Source organism: Phyllostomus hastatus, unplaced genomic scaffold, assembly GCF_019186645.2.
Source record: "Phyllostomus hastatus isolate PE091 unplaced genomic scaffold, TTU_PhHast_1.1 phas_scaffold_501, whole genome shotgun sequence".
NCBI lineage: Eukaryota > Metazoa > Chordata > Mammalia > Chiroptera > Phyllostomidae > Phyllostomus > Phyllostomus hastatus.
Genome location: NW_025334033.1, coordinates 32,687,636 through 32,711,935, shown reverse-complemented (window position 1 = coordinate 32,711,935; position 24,300 = coordinate 32,687,636). Strand labels below are relative to the sequence as shown.

Below are 24,300 nucleotides of genomic sequence, written 5' to 3'. Positions count from 1 at the left end.
TTCATGTCCATGGGTCACATATATAAGTTCTTTGGCTTCTCAATTTCCATACTATTCTTAACCTCCTCCTGTCTATCTTGTACCTACCTACCATTTATACTTAAAGAAAAGATTTTATTTATTTATACTTAGAGGGGAAAGTGAGGAGAAAGAGATGGAGAGAAACAATGATGTGTGGTTGCCTCTGCAACCCAGGCATTTGCCTTGACTGGGAATCAAAACGGCAACCCTTCAGTTTGTGGGTCTGTGCTCAATTCACTAAGCTACACCAGGCCAGGGTTCACTTATGCTTCTTATTCCCTATACTTTTTTCCTCCTTTTTCCTCTTTCTCCCTCCCCCTCCCTGCTGAATACCCTCCATGTGATCTCCATTTCTGTGATTCTGTTCTTGTTCTAGTTGTTTGCTTAGTTCATTTTTGTTTTTGTTTTTCTAGGTTCTGTTGTTGATAGTTGTGAGTTTGTTGTCATTTTACTGTTTGTATTTTTTATCTTCTTCTTTTTCTTAGATAAGGCCAGTTAACATTTCCTATAATAAGGGCCTGGTGATGATGGACTCCTTTAACTTGACCTTATCTGGGAAGCACTTTATCTGCCCTTCCATTCTCAATGATAGCCTTGCTGGATAGAATAATCTTGGAGGCAGGCCTTTGCCTTTTGCAACTTTGAATACTTCTTTCCAGCCCCTTCTTGCCTGCAAGATTTCTTTTGAGAAATGAGCTGATACTCTGATGGGAACTCCTTTGCAGGTAACTGTCTCCTTTTCTCTTGCTGCCTTTAAGATTCTCTCCTTGTCTTTCATCTTGGGTAGTGTAAGTGTGATGTGGCTTGGTGTGTGCTTCCTTGGGTCCAACTTCTTTGGGACCCTCTGAGCTTCCTGGACTTCCTGGAAGTCTGTTTCCTTTGCCAGATTGGGGAAGTTCTCCTTCATTATTTTTCCAAATAAGTTTTCAAATTCTTGCTCTTCCTCTTTTCCTTCTGGTACCCCTATGATTTGGATGTTGGAATGTTTAAAGTTGTCCCAGAGGTTCCTAAGCCTCTCTTCATTTTTTGAGTTCTTGATTGTTCATTCTCTTCTGGTTGAATGTTTATTTTTTCCTTCTGCTCCAAACTGTTGATTTGAGTCCCAGTTTCCTTCCCTTCACTGTTGGTTCCCTGTACATTTTCCTTTATTTCACTTCTCATGGCCTTCACTTTTTCCTCTGTTTTGTGACTATACTTAACCACTGCTCAACCACTCCTGTGAGCATCCTGATTACCAGTGTTTTGAACTGTGCATCTCATAGGCTGGTTCTCTTTTCATCGCTTAGTTACATTTTTTTTTGGAGCTTTGATCTGTTCTTTCATTTGGGCCATATTTTTTTGTCTCCATGTCCCTGTAAGGGTCAGAGGCTTAGGTGTTTGCCAGGGCGGGGCAACCCACCTTGCTGTATGTGGTGCTATGTGCGGGAGGAGGGGTGCAGTCAGAGAGTGAACAATGCTGCTTGTGTGACTCTCACCCACTTTCATTCACTTCCCCCACTATCCACAAGCAAATTGGGCCCTTCTGGAGCTGATTCATGGGTGGGTGAGTTTGTGTATGTTCTAGGATCCCATGGGTCTGTCCAACGAACTCTGCTGTGAGGCTGGGAGTTTCTCCCACTGCCGCCTCAACCCCCATAGATTTTTTCAGTCAGAGGTTTTGAGACTTTATTCCCCCATGCTGGAACCCTGGGTTGCATGGTCTGTCTCACTCCCCAGTTGCTCCTGTTGGTTAATCTGCACACAAATGTGGGACCGCCTGCTTTGCCAGCTGCCACTTCCCCCACCGGGCTCTCCAGCCACTGTCTTGCCATGAGTCCTCTCCACCCCAGCTGCCCTTCTCTGTTCCTCCTCCCAGTCTGGATGAGTATTTCTTCTTTAACTCCTTTGCTATCAGACTTCTATACAGTTCGATTTTCTGGCAATTCTGGTAATTTTTAAATATATTTTATTTATTATGCTATTACAGTTGTCCCATTACCCCCTTCATTCCCCTCTACCCTGCACACCCTCTCCCACCTACATTCCCTCCCTTTAGTTCATATCCATGGGTCATAAGTTCTTTAGCTTCTACATTTCCCATACTATTCTTGCCCTCCTCCTGTCTATTTTCTACCTACCATCTATGCTACTTATTCTCTGTACCTTTTCCCCCCTCTCTCTTCCTCCCACTCCCCTGTTGCTAACCCTCCATGTGATCTCCATTTCTGTGGTTCTGTTCCTGTTCTAGTTGTTTGCTTAGTTTGCTTTTGTGTTAGGTGTGGTTGTTAATAACTGTGAGTTTGCTATCTTTTTACTACTCATATTTTTTATTTTCTTTTTCTTAGGTAAGTCCCTTTAACATTTCATATAATAAGGGCTTGGTGATGATGAACTCCTTTAACTTGACCTTATCTGAGAAGCACTTTATCTGCCCTTCCATTCTAAATGAAAGCTTTGCTGGATAGAACAATCTTGAATGTAGGTCCTTGCCTTTCATGACTTGGAATACTTTTTTCCAGCCCCTTCTTTCCTGCAAGGTCTCTTTTGAGAAATCAGCTGACAGCCTGATGGGAACTCCTTTGTAGGTGACTGTCCCCTTATCTCTTGCTGCTTCTAGGATTCTCTCCTTCATTTTTATCTTGGCTAATGTGATTATGATGTGCCTTGGTGTGTTCCTCCTTGGGTCCAACTTCTTTGAGACTCTGAGCTTCCTAGACTTCCTGGAAGTCTATTTCCTTTGCCAGATTGGGGAAGTTCTCCTTTATTATTTGTTCAAATAAGTTTTCCACTTCTTGCTCTTCCTCTTCCCCTTCTGGCACCCGTATAATTCAGATGTTGGAACATTTAACGATGTCCTGGAGGTTCCTAAGCCTCTCCTCATTTTTTGGAATTCTTGTTTCTTCATTCTTTTCTGTTTGGTTGTTTCTTTCTTCCTTCTGGTCCACTCCATTGATTTGAGTCCCAGTTTTCTTCCCATCACTATTGGTTTCCTGTGCATTTTCCTTCATTTTACTTAGTGTAGCCTTCATTTTTTCATCTAATTTGCCACCACAATCAACCAATTCTGTGAGCATCCTGCTCACCAGTGCTTTGAACTGTGCATCTGATAGACTGGCTATCTCTTGGGCGCTTAAAAGTATTGGCTCTGGGGCTTTGATTTGTACTCCTGTTTGAGCCATTGTTTCCTTTTTTGGGGGGGGGGGTGTCTGGTTGTGCCTGTTATGTAGTAAAGGGCGGAGCCTTAGGTGTTCTCCAGGGCTGGGCAACCCAGTTGCTGGGTTGTGATGCTGTATGTGGGGGCAGGGTCAGAGAGGGAATAATGGCACTTGCTCCACTCTCTGCTGGATTTCAGTCACTTCCCCCGCTTCCCACAAGCAAATTGGGCCCTTCTGGTGCTGGTTCCCGGGTGGGTGGGCTTGTGTATGTCAACGAACTCTGTCAGGCTGGGAGTGTCTTCTGGCACCTCAATCCACACAAGTGTTTTCAATTGATGCTTTTAGAATTTATTTCCCAGCACTGGGGCCCTGGGTTGCACAGTCTGTCTTGCTCCCTGTTTTTGTCTGGTTTAGCTGTGTGCAAATGTGTGTCTGAGGTCAGCCAGTGGCCTTGTGTGCCTCACTGGGTCTGTCCATTGCCACCCCACACCTGGGGTCTGCCAACCACTGCTTTTTCCTGCCTTGACCCCTCTCCGCTGGCCACCGACTCCGCCCCTCTTACCAGCCTGGATGATTGGTTGTCAGACTTCCATACAGTTCAATTTTCTGTCAGATTTGGGGGGTTTTTTTGTTCTAAATTTTTGTGGTCCTTAATTTTGGTTGTATGAGGAGGCACACTGTGTCTACCTACGTCTCCATCTTGGCCAGAAGTCTCCAAGAGTTAGAAATTTTTCATTTAAAAATACCTTTTAATTAATGTTTTGAATAAGTACAACATTCATATGGTTGAAAAGTCATAAACAGGTTCCCAGTGTAAAAGTCCTCTCTCCTCCGGCCATGCAGTCCTCATCACAGAGGCAACAAGAATTGTTGCTATCTTGTACAGCTTTGCAGAGATACTATATTTATATATAATAACATATACTGCCTACATTTTTACATAAGTGGTAGTATATTCTGAATACTATATTATACATTTTGCTTGTTTCATTTCGTAGTGTACCTTTGAGAATGTTCATCTTAAGTGGCCTGTACACAGAGACCTGATTCTTTTAAAATGACTTTATAGTTTCAATTTTATGGATTTACTGGGGCTTTTGTTGTTATTGTTGTTGAACCAGTCCCTTATTCTTACAGATGATTATTTAAATGTTTTATTTCTAGGATTTTTTTGTTTTTGCTGTAATAATACTGCAATTAATAACCTTGTGCTGTCATTTCACATTTGATCAATTACCTATAGGACATATTCCTAGAATTTTTTGGGTCAGAGGGTATGTTCCTTTGCAACTTTCACAGGTATTAAATTACCTTTGATGGAGATTGAACCAGTTTACAGTCTCATCAATAATATATTGGAGTACCTGCTTTCCCCAAAGTCTGACCAACACAGTGTATCATCAAACTTATGATCAGTGCTTTTCAAATAGGTAAAAATAATAATAGTATAATTTAAATTTGTATTTTTCATAATATGACTGAAGATGAGCATTTTTACTGTGTTTGAGACATTTATATTTCATTTTCTGTGAGCTATCCTTTATCCCTTTTTTCTTCCTGAGTTTTAGTCTCTTCAATTTATAGGAGCTCCTTTAGATATTAGGGAAACTAACTCTTTAGGAAATGAGTTGCAAATACTTTTTCCAGTTTGTCATGTTATTTGCCTTTTGGCTTAGCTTGTGGTGTTTTTTTTCCCCACATATCTAACAAAATACAATGTATCAATCTTCTAGATTTTATATCATAGAAGAAAGGTCTTTTGCCCTCAGAAGTTATAAACAAATTATTCTATAGTTTTATTTTTTACATTTAAATCCTTGACACATCTGGAATCCATCCTAGCATAGAGTGTGGGGGTATGGATCCAACATTTTTTCCTAGATGGTCCATTTGTCTGGTTGGGACACTTTTTATTGGTGTCATTCCTTGGATTATTCTTCACAAGCATGTGGATCACATTCTGTTCCTTGCCCAGAGATCACAACTGAGATGCCTGTGGAGACGAGGCAGGTTACATAAAAGGGTGGAGAGTGCCAGATGGGGAATATAGCCAAATGGAAATGGGATGGCATATTTTTTGGAAGAGGGCAGCCACTACTCACTGCCTGCTGATTATTCCCTTGAAAGAATGCATCAGTGTCCAGTGTTACCAGATCTTTGTCAAGATAAGCAGGAATTTCAGATGTACAAAGTCTCTTGATTTTAAAATGTTAACAATTTTAAGAATTTAAAGATAGCCTTGGCTAAACAATATGTGTCTTCAAGCCAGATGTGGCCTAGAGAACATTTCCAATGTTCTTGGCCAAGAATGAAATGTCCATAACAACTTGACTCACCTGTAAGGAAATACAATCACATTCTAGTAGTTTGCTTAGTAGTTTATGTCTGGAGTTCAGGAAGAGGAGAGAAAAGCAAAGACTCTATGTCAGCCTAAGTCTTTGCCCTCACTGATGAAAACATTAATTGGAGAAATACACACATTTCACTTTTATCCCCAGGACATGGGAATGTGGGTGTCATCATCTATTAGAAGACATTCTGGATTTAGTAGATACTTGGATTAGAAAAATGATCTCTTAAATTTTCCAACCCTGCATTCTGATCTTTGTAAAATGACAGAATGGTTGGTGTGTGTTTTAGGGGACTGTAATCGCTCAGCTACTGATCTTTGAACTAAAGTGTGGCAGACTTATTTTTTTGCCCCTTTCCTCTTTCCCTTCCCTGCTGCTGACAATCTATTATAATCCATATGCTCAGCATCTATAGTGGGATGAAATTTATGTTAATGATAAAAGTTTCTGGAGTCAATGCCTCTTCCACTTAGGAAAGCTTATGGTTGGGATCTTTTTGGGGTTGCTATTGAGTATGGCTGGGCCACAGAGGTGATCCAGGTTTTGTGGTACCTGATGCCTACACAATTTGGAGGACATCATTAAGAAAACAATTCAAAAATATCTTTGGAAAGTTTCACATAAACGATATGGTTTTGTGAACATACAGGGGACAGTGCAAAGGAAGGACCTTTACGTTCAAGCCTCCTTAACACCATTGCTATCTGCCTTTTCTGACCCTACTGTGAGCGAAGGGCTTGGCACGCCTCACTTCCTTCTGTCCCCACAACACCCCTCTATCTCCTATATATTGAATAGCCACGTGAAACACAAATACGTTAAATATGCTTCTTCCTCTCCATATCCCCACACTGCTTTCCACGACCTAAGTCCTGGTGCTGGACGCTGGAGGACTGGCACCATGTCAGGATTGTCTTGGGAAGGTCGAGAGGAGTGAGAGTCTGTAAACCGCAGTCATTGGAGTCTGTCTCGAACAGGAGTCCAGCAAATCCAGGAGAGAGACAAACTCCTGCTGCCAGGGGCCCTCGGCTCCCAGTCTCCACGCACCTCCCACCCCGCCCGGCCGGCGTCTCTGCCGGCTGCGTGGTGCGCATGCTCCGTGCTGGCCTCCAGCAGTGACCCGGTCTAATGGGCGCGGGGCGGCGGAGGGGGCGGGCCGAGCCGCGACTGCTGAGACCTAGAGCTTGGTGGTGGTAGTGGGGTGCTGTTCGCAGCTGCTAAAGGGTTGTCTGTGGTGGCCGACCCTGCGTGCGCCAGAGTGTGGCTCGCTCGTTCTCGGTCTGTGCCCGGGGCCCTCTGGAGGTGACTCGGGTGGGCCGGGCCGAGTGGCGTTGCCGCTTGGGAGGGTGGGGATCAGGCGATGAAGAGTACAGCCGCCGCCGCCGCCGCCGCTGGTCTCCGCCTGCGGCAGCCGTAGCGGGACTCGGGGTGGGGGCGAGCCCAGTCGTACCCCGCCGAACTACGAACCCAGACAAAGGAGGAGGAGCGGCCCGAGGCTCGATCAGCGCCTCCGGGACAGAAAGCCTCGGCTTCGGTCACAGCCGGGGACTCCCGGGCTCACGGGCTGCCGAGCTTCCTCTGCGGACGCAGCGCAGGGCAAGGCCACCCGGGCCGAGGAAACCGCCCCCGGAGCCCCCGCCCGCCTGCCGGCGCCGCCTCCGAGCCGCCTCGGCCGTAGCTGCGGCCCAGGCGGGAGGCGGCGGCGGCCGGCGAGGCGAGGCGGCCAGCGCTCTGCCTGTCAGGCCACCGGCGCTGCCCGGCCCGGCCCGCGGGCAGCCCTCGATGAAGAGGCGCTGCCGCCGGGGCCATGCAGCATGCGCCGCAGCCCTACGAGTTCTTCAGCGAAGAGAACAGTCCGAAATGGCGGGGACTGTTGGTCTCGGCCCTGAGGAAGGTCAGTGCTGGTGTCCGGCGGCCACGGGGGATGAGGGAAGTGGAGGGGCGGTTGCGGGCTCTGTGGGCTGAGCCCCGCAGCAGGCTGGCGGGGTGCCCGGCCCGCGGCCCCTCCGACGTTCTAACGGAGAGCGGCAGGTCCTGCCAGGTCTCGGGCCGGCCCGAGCTCTTTCTTTCTGGAGCTGTTTCTTTCAGGCGACAGGGGGTCTCATGATTGCCTGTTGCGTCCGAAAGGACGTTTTCTCAAGGTTGGGTTTTTGTTTTTATTCCCCTGGCTGGGCCCGGAAGGACGGTTTTGTTATGATCATAAAACTGAATTTGATGTTGCAGTCATTTCGTCAGGCAACTTCCGCCGTTGACCAATTTGTTGTCCTCAAGGCTGGCTTGGGGCAAGAGCAAGTCCCGCTGATATATTTAGAGAGTTTTCTAAAGCAAAAGCACATTCTCAAGCTCGGTGATACTTTAAATCAAGTTCTTTGGGGGTGTTTCCTAGCCAATTTGCTTGTGAAGGACGTCTACTCACTTAAAGGGTAGTACTTTTTTGCAACATAAATGTGTTTGACATGTGCGAAATGTCAGTGAGCGATCTTCTCCCATTTACATTATTTGAGGTAACTAAAGTACCTCTTCACTTCCTGAAAAAGGTGTCCTTGTTTACAAGAGATTTCCCCTATAAAATTTGGTCAGATTCTATACTGAGTGCAATTTAGAACTTAGAATCATTTTTAGAGGACAAAATGTAACTTATAAAAAAAATCTTTGAAGTTGGGTGTGTCGCTAGGGTGCATCTCTCCTGCAGATGCTGTCAGTCTTCCTCAGTGAATTTAGGTAATAACCATACTGTCATGTTTATAATGAACGCTTTTGTGAGGTCAAGACAAATTTAAAGACTTTGAGTGTGGGGTATGATATCATGCCTGCTGAACATGGTCTTTCTATGCCATCCATGCAAACTTAGCCCCTTCTGCCTTTTGTGCAAAATAAGCAAGAATAAATTTTAAAATAATAAAGAGAAATGAGCATTTAAAAGATTGCACTTGAAAACTAAATCTTTATGCATTAAATTTCTAGAAATGAAAGGTGATACATTTTAAAGGTAAAACCATTTTCCTCATGCATTCAGAGTTTCAGACTTTCCCTTCTTCACATAATTCTTACAAGGAGATATTGCCCCCTTGGGCCAAGTCATGTCTTTTTGAAGAACTTGGTGGAAGTGACTAAGGGCGGGCAGCTAGACAGCTATCGTGTCACTGGTACACTAGGTGTTAAAGTATTAAATTGACCTTCCTTCCATGGGCAGCCCTATTCTGTAGGGAGAGGGGAAGAAATGGAAAGTGTGCTGAGTGGTGATTATGAACTCTGGCCTTCTTTTCCTTTCCAAAAGAAGGAAATGTTTAGATAGTAATTGACCCTTCAACCACACAGAAGTGTGAATGCAATTATCCAGTAGGTCTGTATTGTTGGCTGTATGATGTAGGTGTCTACCTATTAGTACTTTCTAGTAGCAAATAGTGTTTGAGTATATGTTGTATAACTTATTCAGTAGGTAGCTTTGACCCTAATAATCCTTAATGTACACATACAAATTTATTTCTTCAAGTTAGGCTGGAAACAAAGTCAGGACTAGCATCCAGTCCTAGTCCATTGCTTGGAGACTATTATATTGCGTCTGTGTGTTATTCTTTGTTTTTCTGGAACTCAGGTGCTGTGTAGATCCGTATTGTCTTGTTCCACAGTTTTTATATATCCTTTGCTAATGGAATAAGTGCATCTTAGAAGATTTGGTCTTTGGAGGTAAATCCAAAAAACAATCTCTATTTAATTTATTAATTTATTATTGTTATACAATTGAGGTATACCCCACAGAAGACTGACTTTTAAAAACATTTTTGGTGTTAGTAATTTGAATTATGCCTAGTTTTGTGGTATTTGGGTATTTGTGGTATTGCAACATGTAGGTTTATAGTACTTGCTAAGAGTTGTAACTCTTAAGCATCTCAAGGTTCACTCTTTCTTTGTTGGATGTGTTAAATGCTGGTATGTACCTGCCACCCATGTCTTTGCACAATGAGAATTCCTGTCATTTCTGGAGAGGCTCTGTCTTCATAAGTATCTGAAACTTGGCTTCCTTCCTCCAGCTGACCAGATAGTTACAAAGACTACTGTTTTTAGTATTAGAAGCAGCAATAGACTAATAGGATTTTTCTTTTTCAGTTTGTGCTGCTGTTGAACATGTGGTATACTCTACCTTCATTTAACAGTTGTTGAATACATTTTAGGTACTTGGCACTATACTGGATCCAGGAATACAAAGATGAGTAAAAGCAAAGGCCCTGATCTGAAGGTGTTTACCATCTAGATTGAAATTTTAAACTTTGAGGTTTTGATTTATATAAATGAGAGCAATTACGAGCTTAGAGTTGTGTAGGTAATATCTATATGTGTGTATGAGAGAAGCAATGTAGTTTAATTGGCTCTATTAGGGTAGTCCACATGGGTTTCTTGGTGCAAACTATAAAGCTGTTAAAATATAATTTTGAGAAAGATAAAATCTTGACATTCACTATAAGGGAGGGGGAGAGGAGCAAAAAGTTGTTCATATGGAAAATAATATAATAATTCATAAATAATAATACAAGAATAAACTTTTGTGTACTTATAACTATAAAACTACTCTTGCCCCACCCTGTATAAGTGAACATGTCAATGATTTTGATTCAGCTCATTACTTAATGAGGAAATACATAAGATGTTAAAGCTACTTAATCTGAAAATTTGAGGAGGTGGGTATTTATAGGCAATTTAATAAAGGAATATTGAGGTAAGATCGTTGGTTTAAACACAGAATTGGTTAATATCCTACAGAAACATAAACAGTAAGTTCTCAGTTATCTTTCCACTGATTAGCATTTGCATCTGTACCAGGCAAAAAAGTCTCTAAATTAATCTTATAGATTTGTAAAAGAGCCCAGTGAATAAATAGAGAGCAATCAAAGGATCAAGCACAGCCCTGGCTGGTGTGGCTCAGTGGATTGAGTGCTGACCTGTGAACCTAAAGGTCGCCTGTTCGATTCCCAATCGGGGTGCATACCTAGGTTGCAGGCCAAGTCCCCAGTTGAGGGTATGTGAGAGGCAACTGAGATTCAAGCATAGCACTGCACCGAAGAACACCTAGTAATCCCTTTTGTTTATTTTCAAATTTTTGCTAATATTTGTGAAAACCAAAAAAGTGTGTGTGTGTGTGTGTGTGTGTGTGTGTGTGTGTGTATTTGGCAAGGTCTCCATTGTTGACTTTGAAAATGCAAGGGATTTTTTTAAAACCAACATTAAGCATTCATTTCATTATGTAGAACCATTGATGGGAAAATAATTTTGGGAATAGAAATGCGTTCTATAACTTTTGGTTTTGTTTCATTTTTGTTTTTTCACTTTTAAAACAGAAGTTTACCTTGAACATTTAAATACATACAGAACTACAAAATGGTAAAACAGAGAAAATGATACTACTAATGGATAAATACCTGCACTGTTAACATTACTGCTAAATTATGTATCTTACCTAAAAGAGCCAGAATAACATAAGTTATCCAGAAGAACATAAGCCAGAAGAACATAAATGCCTTCAGCACTAATCCCCAAGAACATTGATGCTATCATGTTACTTGGGTGAAAAAAGAGAGTGGGATATATATTTGCAATGCAGCTTATTACCTGTGTCTTTGAAATGCCTTTGGTACTTTGTGTATATGCTATTTGATTATATGCTGAGAAAAGTCAGTGTAAGCAATCTACATGTGGGAACCATGCCTTAATGTCATTATATCAGGTTTTTTAGTCCCTGATATTTCCCTTGTAGGTGTCTTTTCTGTAAAGTGTTCTTTAGCAGGCTAGCCAAGGAAAAGAAATTATCTGTTGACCTACTTACTCTCTGTCTATCTGTAGTTACAGATGTCAGAGAGCTGGAAAGAATTGGTCAAATTACTTTGCTCTTGAGCCTAATTTAATTCAGGTTAAATATCGACTCCCCACCCCAGCCATTAGTTTGCCTTTAGATATTTGTCTAAAGTTTAAGAGGTGTGAGAGAATGTCTGAGTTAATTAATAGCAAGCAAGGAAAAAGAGGGTGGGGAGTTTCAATTTCAGAAATCTGAAAGATTCTAATATTTCTGCCTTTGTACTATTGTCTCTTGGAACTGTTTTAGAAGATTGCATTGGATTTTCTCTGGGGCCTAGAAGAAAAGTTATGGGCTTTCAGAAAATAAAATTGATGTCACTGACATGAGAAGGTCAAGGAAGTAACATTGTGTTGAGTTCTGGAGGATATATTCGGATACTTATTTAGTGCCTCCTGTATGTGCCAGGCACATATGGTTGTAGCAAGGCCCCTTCTCTCATAATGCCTTCATTCTAAATGCCTGTGAGAGAGAGGCCTAAGAAAGATAGAAAAAAAGAAGTAAATAATTATTTGAAAGATCAACAGAAGTTAAAGCAAAGGAAGGAGGAGAAAGGGTTTGTGGCCAAGAGAAAGGTAGGAACATGACTTGTTTTAAAGAACAAGATCAAGTCAAAAGAAAGAGATGAAGCTGATTTGGGAGGTTATAGGTGGACCAGATTAAGGAAGTGTCCTGTAGGGTTATTTATATAACAAAGTAGTTCTATTAGCTTGATCAAAAATTGCTTTTTGAAAAGATCACTCCAGTTGAAAGCTAGAAACGAATAGGGGATCCTATGGTTTTTGTGGCCTGTTCTGGATTTCCTAAAGCCACTGACTGCAACAGTAGAACTCCAGGGAGTCATTTGGAATTATTCCAAACTAAGGATGACCCATACTGATGCAAGGGGTACTGGATGAGCATTAGGGATGCATTTTAACTTGCTGCATTTAGCTCCCTGTCACCCATGATTTAGTAGTCTTTTTCTAATTTCATTTTAATTTTGGTATGGTATATTTGGAGCAGTACTATCCCATTAAAGTGTTTTATGCTGAGTATGCAAAGCATTACCTGTGTTACCACTTGACATAAATCAAGTATATGTCTTTTATATTAACCATGCCTCTCTTTCGAGGGAACAGCAGTTTGATTATATCCTGTGTTAGCCTGCATATTTGAATCAGTGAAGGAATTTTAATGGAACTAATGGATTTAGCATTATCCCATGTAGTCACGTTAAAAATTAACAACCTAAATTTTTTCTTCTTTTACATAAAACATGATAGTTAAATAGAAAGCTTTGGAAATATATAGTGTTCCACACTTCACATTTTAATGTATAGAGATGAAGCAACACAGTGAAAATAAATTAAGATTTAGATGTGAGCACTACTGTTGTCTCTTCCAAGTAAAGTTTTCAGTACCCCAGTTTTCTTATCAAATCACTTTGTAAATTCAAATACTATATCTTACTGACATAGCACTTAGCAGCATTTGAGAGTTGATCTCTTCCTCCTTGAAATCCTTTCCTTATTTGGTTTCCAGGACACCAAACTCCAAACTCTGCTAATTTTCTCCCGCTCTGGCTGTTCCTTGTAGGTCTTCCCCTGTAACTTGATACTATCATGTTATCCTGTGTTGATTCCTTCTCATCGCCCCAACTACATCATCTTAACCTCCCCAGAGCTTAGTTTTTGGACTTCTATTTCTACTTACAGTCTATTTTTTAGAAATCCTACCAGGCCTCATTGCTTCACATATAATCAGTATCTGATGATTTCCAATTTACATTTTTGGCTCAGCCCTCTCCTGAGCTTGGATATTCAACTTCTTTCTTGATACATCCACATTGATGTATAACAGGCATCTCAGCCAATACCAGATTCCTCTTCCCACCAAAACTTGCTCCTTTTGTAGTATTTCCCATATCAGTAAGTGGCTACTTCATCATTGTAGTTGCTTAAAATAAAAATCTTGAGTTATTCTTGAATTCTGTCTTTCAAAACCCATATCTAACCTGTCAGCAAATTGCTTTAGTTCTACTTCACACTATAACTATATTGAGTCACCATTTCTTAACTCTTCCACTTCTACCCCCAGGACCAAGTCATCTCCACTCCCCTGAAGTATTAAGATAGCTTCTTAACTGGTTTCCTGTCTTCTACCTTTGCCCCATTCAGTCTTTTCTCAGCACAGTAGAGGTAAGTGAGATCATGTAATTCCTTTGTTCAAAACTCTTGTCAGTGCTTCTCAGAATAAGTCAAAGTTCTCAGTGGCCTTCTTGGCCCTCTACAGTCTGGTGCTGCCTTCCTCTCCCTTATCCTCACTGATCTCATTTATTACTGTCCTTTCTTCTTCTTCTTTTTTTGCTTTACTCCTGCTCCACACTGACTTCCTTGTACCTACAACACACAGACATGTTATATAGTCTTAGGACTTTTGTACTTGCTATTTTTTTCCAGCCTAGAACAACTTTCTTGAAAATAAAAAAAATGAGCAGTCCTTTAACCTTCTTTGTCTTCAGGCAAGCAACCATCATCTTCTTGAAGAAGCCTTCTCTTGCAGCCTGTCTAAAACTGCTAAGTCTCTTCCTCTCCTGTGTGGATGGTCAGAACATGACTCAATCCAAGCTTATTATCATCTTCCATAAACCTACATCTCCAGGATAAGTGATATGCTCAGTTCTCAAGTCAGAAACCTGGTCATCATCCTTCCCTTCTCTTTCATTCCAGGCTTACAACTAATCAACCCTGCATCTTCATTCTTTCTGCTAAAAGGAGTTTTCTAACTTTTTTTGCTATGTATCCCCAAAAGAATTTGGAAAAATGCACACATTTTTATGTTGACATCTACAAATTTTTATCTTTAATTTCAGATAGTGACAGAGGATACACCGAGCTACAGTTACTTTTTCATTTTATAGTTTTTCCAGGACTTGTCAAATGACTGATAATTATAAATATTACTTTTCTACTTTTTTATTTAGAGGTGCTTTGTGTAGTCCAATATATCCAAGAAAGATAAAGAAATAAGACAGTATTAACTTCACTATACCTTAGCCATGGCAATATTTGTTGGTAAAATATATTTTACCTTATCACAGTCTTTAAATATATTTTCATTGAATCCTTGGAACTATAGATCTAGCTCATTGTATTAGTTTTCTCTTGCTGCATAACAAATTATCCAAAACTTAGTGGCTTCATATGCCACATTTATTTTCTCAACAGTTTCTATAAGTTAGAAGCCCACACATGGCCCAGCTGGATTCTCTCCTTAGGGTCTCACAAGGATGAAATCAAGATTTTGGCTGGGGTTGCAGTCTCATCTGAGGCTTGGTGTCTTCTTTCAAGCTTATGTGGTTATTGGCAGAATTGATTTCCTTGTATTCACATGTCTTAGCCATCAGCTCCTCTTGGCCGCCACCATTTTTTGCCCATAACTGACTCTCCCTGTAACTGTCAGTTTGCTTCCTCCAGGCCAACAGGAATGCATCTGCTCTTGTTTCTTATCTCATACTTCTAGACCCTTTTGAAAGGATTCACCTGATTTAGGTCATATCCACTCAAGATTAACCTTTTGATTAACCAAAATCAACTGATTAGGGAATCTTAGTCACCTTTGCAATGTAGGGTAAGCTGATTACAGGAGTGGTATTCCATTGTGTTCACAGGTGCTGCCCTCAGTCAAGGGGACAGGTACATACCAGGGGTGGAAGTCTTGGTGGCCATTTTAGAATTCTGCCTACCACATTCATTTTATAGAAGATATCCACCTCATGACCTAATTGTCAAGGTCAGTTTTAATTGTCAAGCCAACCAACTTAATCATATTTATCTTCTTTCAGAAAAGTCTGGCCTAATTTTTCAGTTCAAATGAATATAACCTGTCACATGCCAACCATCTCACTTCTGAAATCTAATTGTAAGATAGAAAGGTTGATAAGATATGAAAACTTGCTTTGAATTTTTCCTCTTGAATGAAATAACAATGTTGCCTTTAGTATTTCTAAAAGATGCTTTCTTTTTTTTTTGTTCTCATGAGCTTTTCCTCTTCGTAGGATGCATTTTTTGACAAAAGGCTAGGGCAGCAATTTTCAACCTTTTTAATCTCATGGCACACAAACTACTGAAATTCTGCAGCACACTAAAATATATTTTTATTTTTTGTTTATTTGACAGAAAAATAGGTATAATACCTGTTTTTGATTCATCCATAGCAGATGGTTATTGTTGTGTTGGCTGTTGTAATTTTTTAATTTGACAGTCTAAGGGAAAAGAAGTCAGTGCCTCTGACTAAATTGTCAGGTATTGCATGTTTAAAAAATTCTTTTTTTTTAAATTTCAGAGTTAAGATTTCAATCCACTTTATTATAAAGTATTTTTTAAGATTTTATTTATTTATTTTTAGAGAGGGAAGGGAGGGAGAAAGAGAAGAGAGAGAGAGAAACATCAATGTGCGGTTGCTGGGGGCCGTGGCCCACAACCCAGGCACGTGCCCTGGCTGGGAATCGAACCTGTGATGCTTTGGTTCGCAGCCCGCGCTCATAAAAATTCTTTAGGCACACCAGTATACATGCATCTTGCAGCACACAGTTGAAAATTGCTGGGCTAGGGGATGGAAGAAGCCAAGTACTTAAATGAAAAATACTTGTAATTCTCTCTTTGTTTAGTGTCGTAGGATTTCTGTTTCTTTATTTTATTGCACCCCTGGGCAACACAGCATAGTGAGATTTAGGATAAGTAAGGCATCAGCCTTTCTTCAGTAAAGTGGGAGGAGGGCAGTTGTGAAGGAGAACTTGCGTTACTCCTTGAGTGCAGGTACCTTGTCAGGCAGATCTTCTTTAAGAAAGAGTACACATGGTAGTTTGATAGTAGACTAAAGGATGTGGATATTTGGCCAAATGAGTCTTAAATTTTGACTGAATAAAACATATTTAATAATAGTAATAATTTCCTCGTGCACGGGGGGAAAAGCCAATATTTATTTTTATTTTATTTTTTTTCTCATAAGCTTTTCTTAAGTCTGTTTCCTGCTGCAGCTTACTTGCTGGTGAGTAGAGGAATACATGAACAAGAGATAGAGAGGTTTTACAGGGAAAACAGCTTATGGTACTTTTGGTTTTCTCTTAAAAACATGGGCCTATAGTTAAAAATTTTATAGTTATTTATACTAACATATCTCTCCTTACTATGATGAAATATAAGTATCTTAATATATCATGTTCTGCTAAGAGCACTGTGGCTTCCAAATGTTCTGCCACTGGAACAAGTTGAGAACCATTGATCTAACTTTCTTGGCTTTACAGGCTAGTTAGTGGCCTGCTTGTATGGGAAGGTACTTGCAGATCACATGCCATTTCATGCCAATCAAGGAAAATTTTAATGACAAAAATTTTAGCTTCAGCTGATAGACTTTTCTGCATGTTTTGATTATTTTATGGTAAGCCTTCACCTAATATTAAGCTAATTAGAATGAGATTCCTGGCCTGTGATTTCTTTTAAATAAACCCACAATACATTGAAAACCTATCAAGAAAGCACCTAATTAAGAACACTGAATCTAAGTGAGAAGTGAATATTAGTAGACAGTGGGAATGGGGGAACATGGAATAGGAATCTCCTCATTTATAATGTTTTATGAGATAACTAAGTCTCCAGGTATATATCTAGTGAAGTAAAAGCAAATATTATAGAGTGCTTAATTTTTCCCAGTCTCCAGTTTTCAACCAGGCCAAGAAATCTGTTTGCTACCATGAATTTATTTATTTAGCAAGTATTTACAGAGTGCTTTCTTTATGCACAAGGAGTAGATACTAGGTTACCTGTGTGTTAGGAAAAAGGAGTGGGCAAATAGGAAGAAACCTTGTAAGAAATGATTCCTGACCTTAGTGAGATCATAGTATACAGCTGTGGTCTTAATTCTTGATTATATACCTTGATCAGAAGACTGCTACCTTAAGTTATATTTTTATATTATTTTAACAACTTTATTGGAAATATAATTGACATACAAAAAACTGCACATATTTAAAGTGTACAGTTTCCATTTTATGTGTGTATACATTAGTGAAACAGTATAGTGAGTATATCCTTAGGCACCATAAGTTTTCTCATGACTCTCTGTGATTTTTCCCTCCTTCTCCTCCCCACTCGTCATCTCCAAGAAATCACTGATTTACTCTCTGTCACTATAGATTGCACTTTCTGGAGTTATGTAATAATGGAATCATCCAGTATATACTGTTTTGGCATTTTTCACTCAACATAATTATTTTCAAATTCACTCATGTTGTTGCATATATCAGCAGGCCATTCCTTTTTATTGCTTAGTAGTATTCCATTGTGTATTTATACCATTGTTTGTTTATCCATTCACCTGTTGATGTACATTTGGTTTTTAGATCTTGGCTGTTTCAAATAAAGCTGCTGTAAACATTTGTATACAAGTATTTGGATGGCCATATGTTTCCTTTTCTTTTGAACAATTACCAAAGAATGGCTGACTCAGGTAGTAGGTGTATGTTTTCATTAACTATCAAACTGTTTTCCATTTAAACTGTTGTACAATTTTACATTCCCATCAGCAATATGAGAATTCTAGTTCTTCTGCCAACACTTGGTATTTAATTTTAGCTACTCTAATAGATGTGTACCAGTATCTTGTTGTGGTTTTAGTTTGCATTTGCAGATGATTAGTAATGTAGAGCATATTTATGTTCTTGTTTACCATCCATATATTATCTTTGGTGAAGGGGTCAGATCTTTTGCCCATTTTTGTTGTTTTTAAAAGTATATTTTGTTATGCTATTACAGTTGTCTCATTTTACTGCTGCCACACCATGTCCTCTCTGCCCTGGTTCCCCATCTCCACCCCTCCTACCTGTCTGGATGAGTATTTCTTCTTTAAATCCTTAGTTGTTGGACTTCCATTCAGTTCAATTTTCTGTCAGTTCTGGTTGTACTTTCTTTTGGCTTTAGTTGTGGTCCTTCTTATGGTTGTGCAAGGAGGCGAAGCATGTCTATATACACTTCCAACTTGGCTGGAAGCTGTTTGTTTTCTTATTGTTGAGTTTTGATAGTTATTTATCTGTTGGAATACAAATCCTTTATTGGATAGATGCTCTGCAAGGATTTTCTTTTAGTCTATAACTTTTTATTTTCTCAGTGTTATTTTTAAAGAGCAGGTTTTAAATTTTTATGGAGTTTATCTATTTGCTTTTGTAGAGACTATATACCTTTAGTGTCATAGCTAAGAAATCTTTAGTTAATCCACAATTACAAAAAACTTCAATTTTTTCTTCTAGAAGTTTCATAGTTCTAGGTTTTACATTTTGATTTATGATATATTGAGTTAATTTTTTATATATGATGAGAATTTTGTATATGTTATGTTTGTGTTTTTACATATGGATATCTGTTTTTCCTACCACCATTTATTTAAAAAGGCTATCCTTTCTCTTTTTAGCCTTTATCAAAATCACTTGTCTATATATATATGATTTTATTTCTGTATTCTTTATTCCATTCCATTTATCCTCCTGCCTATCTTTACATCAGTCCAGTAATGTTTTGATTATGGTAGCTTTATAAAAATTTTTGAAATTAGGTAGTTTTAGCTCTCCAGCTTTGTTCTTTTTCAGAGTTGTTTGGGTTAATCTAGGACCTTTGTATTCCCATAGCAGTGTTAAAATCTACATATCAATTTCTCAAAAAAAACCAACTACTGGAATTTTGGAATTGTGTTGAATTTATAGATCATTTCAGAGAAATTGACATCTTAACAATATTGAGTCTTCTAACCTATAAACTACATCTTTTCATTTATTTAGATCTTATAAATTTTATATCAGCAATATTTTGTAGTTGTTAGTGTATATCTTTAGAATGAAATTTGTTTTTTTTTCTTTTTTTGTCCTTTCTCAAGAATGCTTTGGCTAATCTAGGTTCTTCGTATTTTCTATGAATTTTAGGATTAACCCATCAATTGCTATATTATAAACCTTGCTTTTGTCTTTTTAAGTTGAATTTTAACTCTTTCATAACGAACAAAACTTCCAGTATTCTTAACATTTGCAGCCTTGCAGAAATCTTGGCAATGGAATGAAGAATTTGGCAAAGATAAATGTCACACTGTGTAGCCAAAGGGATTTATTTCTACATTGTGCCAGAAACTCAAATGTTAGTTGATTAAACAAATACACTGGCAGGAATTTTTATTTGATTATAAATTTCAAGAACTTAAAAATGTGAATTAGAAAATAATATTTTGAAATTTGCCAAATCTAAAGTTTCTTTGGGTAAAAACAATTTAAAGTTTAATGCTTTTTTATGTGTCTGTGCCTGGATCTATGGTATGACTATTTTGTTAACAGAGTATGTGTAAGGAAATACCTCTGGCAATTTGAAAACATGATGTAACTAAAATACAGGTCTGACTTGTTAATCTACTATTAAAGACTGAAAATTATTTTAATTGCTCTTTTTCTGACTAGTCCTTCAGAAAATTACGACAGGTGAGTTTGTTCTATGTGGTAGTTTTATGTTTACTGTTCTGAAGGTGCTGAGATAGTAAATACTGTCAAAGTGCAAAGTATGATTATATTTTATTGTCATCTTGATTAGTATTTATGTGTGAGATTTTAACATTGTATATTTGTTTTTATGAGTTTTCATATTTGCAGTTATTTTAAGAAATTTGTCTTATGAAACTTTCATGTTCAATGTTGAGGTTCCTTTGCAGATTATTTACTAAAATCTTAATCACAGAGAAAAAAAAATCTATCCCTATTAGACATTATGTTTTTCTCTTTTACTTAAGTTCTTTCTTTTTTCTTTCATTTTATTGATTATGCTATTACAGTTGTCCCATGTTTTCCCCCCATTTATTCCCCCCTGCCCAGTACCTCCATTCTCTCCAGCATCCCCCACCCTTAGTTCATGTCCATGCGTCGTGCATATAAGTTCTTTGGCTTCTCCATTTCCTATACTGTTATTAACCTCCCCCTGTCTATTTTGTACCTACCAATTTTGCTCCTTAATCCCTGTACCTTTCCCCCCATCTTCCCCCTTCCTCCTCCCAGTTGATAATCTCCAAATGATCTATGATTTTGTTCCTGTTCTAGTTGTTTGCTTACTTTTTGTTTTTTAGATTCAGTTGTTGAGAATTCTGAGTTTGTTGTCATTTTATTTATTGTTCATAGTTTTGATCTTTTTCTTAAATAAGTCTCTTTAACTTTTCATATAATAATGGTTTGGTGATGATGAATTTAGCTTTACCTTAGCTGGGAAGCATCTTATCTTTTCTTCCATTATAAATGATAGCTTTGCTGGATAGAGTAATCTTGGATATAGTTCCTTGCTTTTCATCACTTTGAATACTTCTTTCCAGCCCCTTCTTGCCTGCAAGGTTTCTTTTGAGAAATTAGCTGATAGTCTCATGGGAACTCCTTTGTAGGTAACTGTCTCCTTTTCTCTTGCTGCTTTTCAGATTCTTTCCTTATCTGTAACCTTTAACATTTTAATTATCATGTGTCATGGTGTGTGACTCTTTGGGTCTAACTTGTTTGGGACTCTCTGTGCTTCCTGGACTTCCTGGAAGTCTATTTCTTTCTCCAGATTGGAGAAGTTTTCTTTCATTATTTTTTCAAATAAGTTTTCAATTTCCTGCTCTTCCTCTTTTTCTGGCACCTCTATGATTCAGATGTTGGCACTTTTGGAGATGTCGTAGAGGTTCCTAGGCCTCTCCTTATTTTTTGAATTCTTGGTTCTTCATCCTGTTCCAGTGGATGTTTATTTTTTCCTTTTTCTTCCAAATTGTTGATTTGAGTCCTGATTTCCTTCCCTTCACTGTTGGTTCCCTGTATATATTTCTTTATTTTACTTTGCATAGCCTTCACTTCTTCCTCTATTTTGTGAGCATACTCAAGCACTTCTGTAAGCATCCTGATTACCAGTGTTTTGAACTCTGCATCTGATAGGTTGGCTATCTCTTCATCACTTACCGTACTTTTTGAACTATAAGATGCACCCCCCATTTGCGGGGGAAATGGGGTGGATCTTATAGTCTGAATGTAGCTTACATGGATCACTGTGGGGCTGGAGGCGGTGGCCTATGTTATTTATGTTATTAAATATTTTACCACATTTTTTGCTTTAAAAATTTTTTCCCTATTTTCCTCCTCTAAAACCTAGGTGCGTCTTATGGTCTGGTGCATCTTACAGTCTGAAAAATTCAGTAGTTCTGTTTTTGGAGTTTTGATCTGTTCTTTCATTTGGGCTATATTTCTTTGTCTCAGTACTCCTGTGACATTGTAAAGGGCAGAGACTTAGGTATTCCCCAGGGTGGGCAACTTACATTGCTGCATTGTGGCGTTATATGTAAGGGAGGGGTCTGAGAGGGAACAATGCCACTTGGTCAGGTCTGGGCCCACTTTCAGTCACTTTCCTCACTACCCACAAGCAAATTGGGCCCTTCTCGTGCTGATTCCTGGGTGGGTGAGTTTCTATATGTTCCAAGACCCCATGAGTCTCTCCAACAAACTCTCCTATAAGGCTGGGAATTTCTCCTGCTGCCATAACCCCCACAGGTTTTTGCAGCCAGAGCTTTTGAGGGTTTATTTCCCCATGCTGGAATCCTGGGTTGTGCGGTCTGTCTCCCTCCCCAGTTTTCCTCCTGGTTTATCCGCACACAAGTGTGAGACCGCCTGCTCCTCCAGCCACTGCCTTGACTTGCCTTGAGTCCTCTCCACCCTAGCTGCCTGTTTCTGCCCTTCTTACCAATCTGGGTGAATATTTTTTTCTTTACCTCCTTTGTTGTCGGACTTCCATACAGTTCTATTTTCTGGCAGTTCTGGTTGTTTTTTTGTTTTTTAATTTGTTTTTGTCCTTCTTTTGGTTGTGTGAGGAGGCAAAGTGTATCTACCTACACCTCCATCTTGTCCAAAAGTCCTTCAATATTATCTTGTTTTATATCGTAAGAACTTTATTAGATCTATTTTTAATAGATCCAAATCCAGCTAGAATTGATTTTTATGTAAAATGTGAATAGGTGTTGAGGTTCATTCTTCTCCGTGTGGGTATCCAGTTGTTTACTATTCACTCACTTCCCCCACCTTCCCACAACACGACCTCCTCCCCCCCTCCAGTGTTCTATAATGCCACCTTTGTTGTAATAATTGTGGACTTGTTTCTCTGCTCTTCCTTCTGTTTCATTTGTTTTTCTGTTATTATTATTATTATTATTTATCCTCACCAGAAACATGCTTAGAGGGGAAGGGTGGAAGAGAGAAGGAGAGAAACATTGATGTGAGAGAAACATGATTTGGTTGCCCCTTGCATCATTCTTGATGGGGAATCCAACCCATGACCCTTTGGTTTATGGGAGGACACTCCACTCAACTGAGCCACACCAGCCAGGGCTGTTTGTCTATTATTATATGAGAATCACATTCTTAATTACTGTAGCTTTGTAATAAATCCCAGTAACAATTGCTGGAAATATTTGTACTTGTTTAAGAGCGTGTGACTGATTTTCTTAGCCTTTTGCATTTCCATATAAGTCTTTACATTGTCTTGTCAATTTCAGCAAAATAACCTGTTTGGGTTTTTATTTCCCAGTCAGTGAAAGGGAGACTTGATTGAGGCCCCAGGGTCATGGGGTTCAGGCGGAAGGCTGCCCTGTTGACCTGAGGAGGTGGTGGAGGGGCCTTATTTAACCTTCTTGGGGTGCAGGTTGTTGGTGTGACTGAGTACAACAGTTATCAGTGCAGTGGTGTGCAACTAGGCTTAACACCTGAGGCAAATCATGTTGTTGCAGTTGTACTTCCCAACAAGCTGGCAGAGGGGGTGCTTGATGATGCCACCCCACAGACGAAGCACCAAGTACAGGGTAGACTCTTTCTGAATGTTGTAGCCGGAGAGAATGCAGCTATCCTGTAGGTGTTTGCCTGTAAAAATCAGATATTGCTGGTCAGGTTGGATGCCTTCCTTATCTTGGATTTTAGTTTTGATGGTCTCAGTGGTGTCACTGGACTCAAACTCAAGGGTGATGGTCTTGCCAATCAGAAACTTCACAAAGATCTGCATCTTTGTGTTTGCTGGGGAGTGGGAGTCTGCTGTCATGCCTCATTGAGAAGAAAGAGAATCTGTTTGGTTTTGACTGTGATTGTATTAACTTTATGGATACATTTGAGGTGAATTGGTATATTTACAATATTAAGTTTGATAATTCATGAACATATATTTCAATTATTTAGATCATTAATTTTTCTCAGAGCCATAATTTTCTCACTAGGGATCTTAAACTTCATTTGTAAGATTTATTCCAAAGTACATGGTACATTTTAAAAATTCTGTTGTGAATGATATTTTTAAATTTTCTAACTGTGTTGCTGTTACATAGAGTACAGTTTCATTCGTTATGAATTCAAGTAATTTATCTGTACAATATTTTGATTTTCCTTCATGGGTATATTAGTCTAGTGTCTCCACAGAAACAGACTCAATCAACATTCCCCTCTACTTTCTCCGCCCCCCATTCAAATGTTAATCTAATCTAGAAACACCCTCACAGATATACATAGAATAAATGTTTAACCAAATAATCTGGGTACTCTCTGGCCTAGAAGTTGACACATAAAATTAACTATCACAGTGGGCAATCAAATCATCTATAAATTAGTTTCTAATTTTTATTTCTTTGTCTTGCTGTACTGCACTAGCTAAGATCTCCAGTATAATGTGGAATAGACATGATACAATTATTTTTCCTGACCTCAAAAGGAAAGCTTTCAATATTTTACCATTAATAGTTAATGGTAACTTTTTTTGTAGATATACTTTATTAAATTAAGGAAGTACATTAAGAGGTTTTACTATAAATAAATGTTGAATTTTTAGATGCTTTTTGTGCATCTGTTGAGATCAACATATTATTTTTTCTTTTATTATGTTAACAAGGTAAATTACTT

General features: G+C 39.1%; 1 protein-coding gene across 2 annotated transcripts in view; it reads left to right on the top strand.

The window, feature by feature from the left end:
- Positions 1 to 7,165: 7,165 nt before the first annotated feature.
- Positions 7,166 to 24,300, top strand: part of SOS2 (SOS Ras/Rho guanine nucleotide exchange factor 2) — a 94,202-nt gene continuing 77,067 nt past the window's right edge. For both annotated transcript variants that reach the window (XM_045822131.1, XM_045822130.1), the window contains exon 1: positions 7,166 to 7,400. In XM_045822131.1, coding sequence (XP_045678087.1) covers positions 7,314 to 7,400 — 87 coding nt within the window. In that variant the 5' untranslated portion in view covers positions 7,166 to 7,313. The remainder of the gene's footprint in view (positions 7,401 to 24,300) is intronic.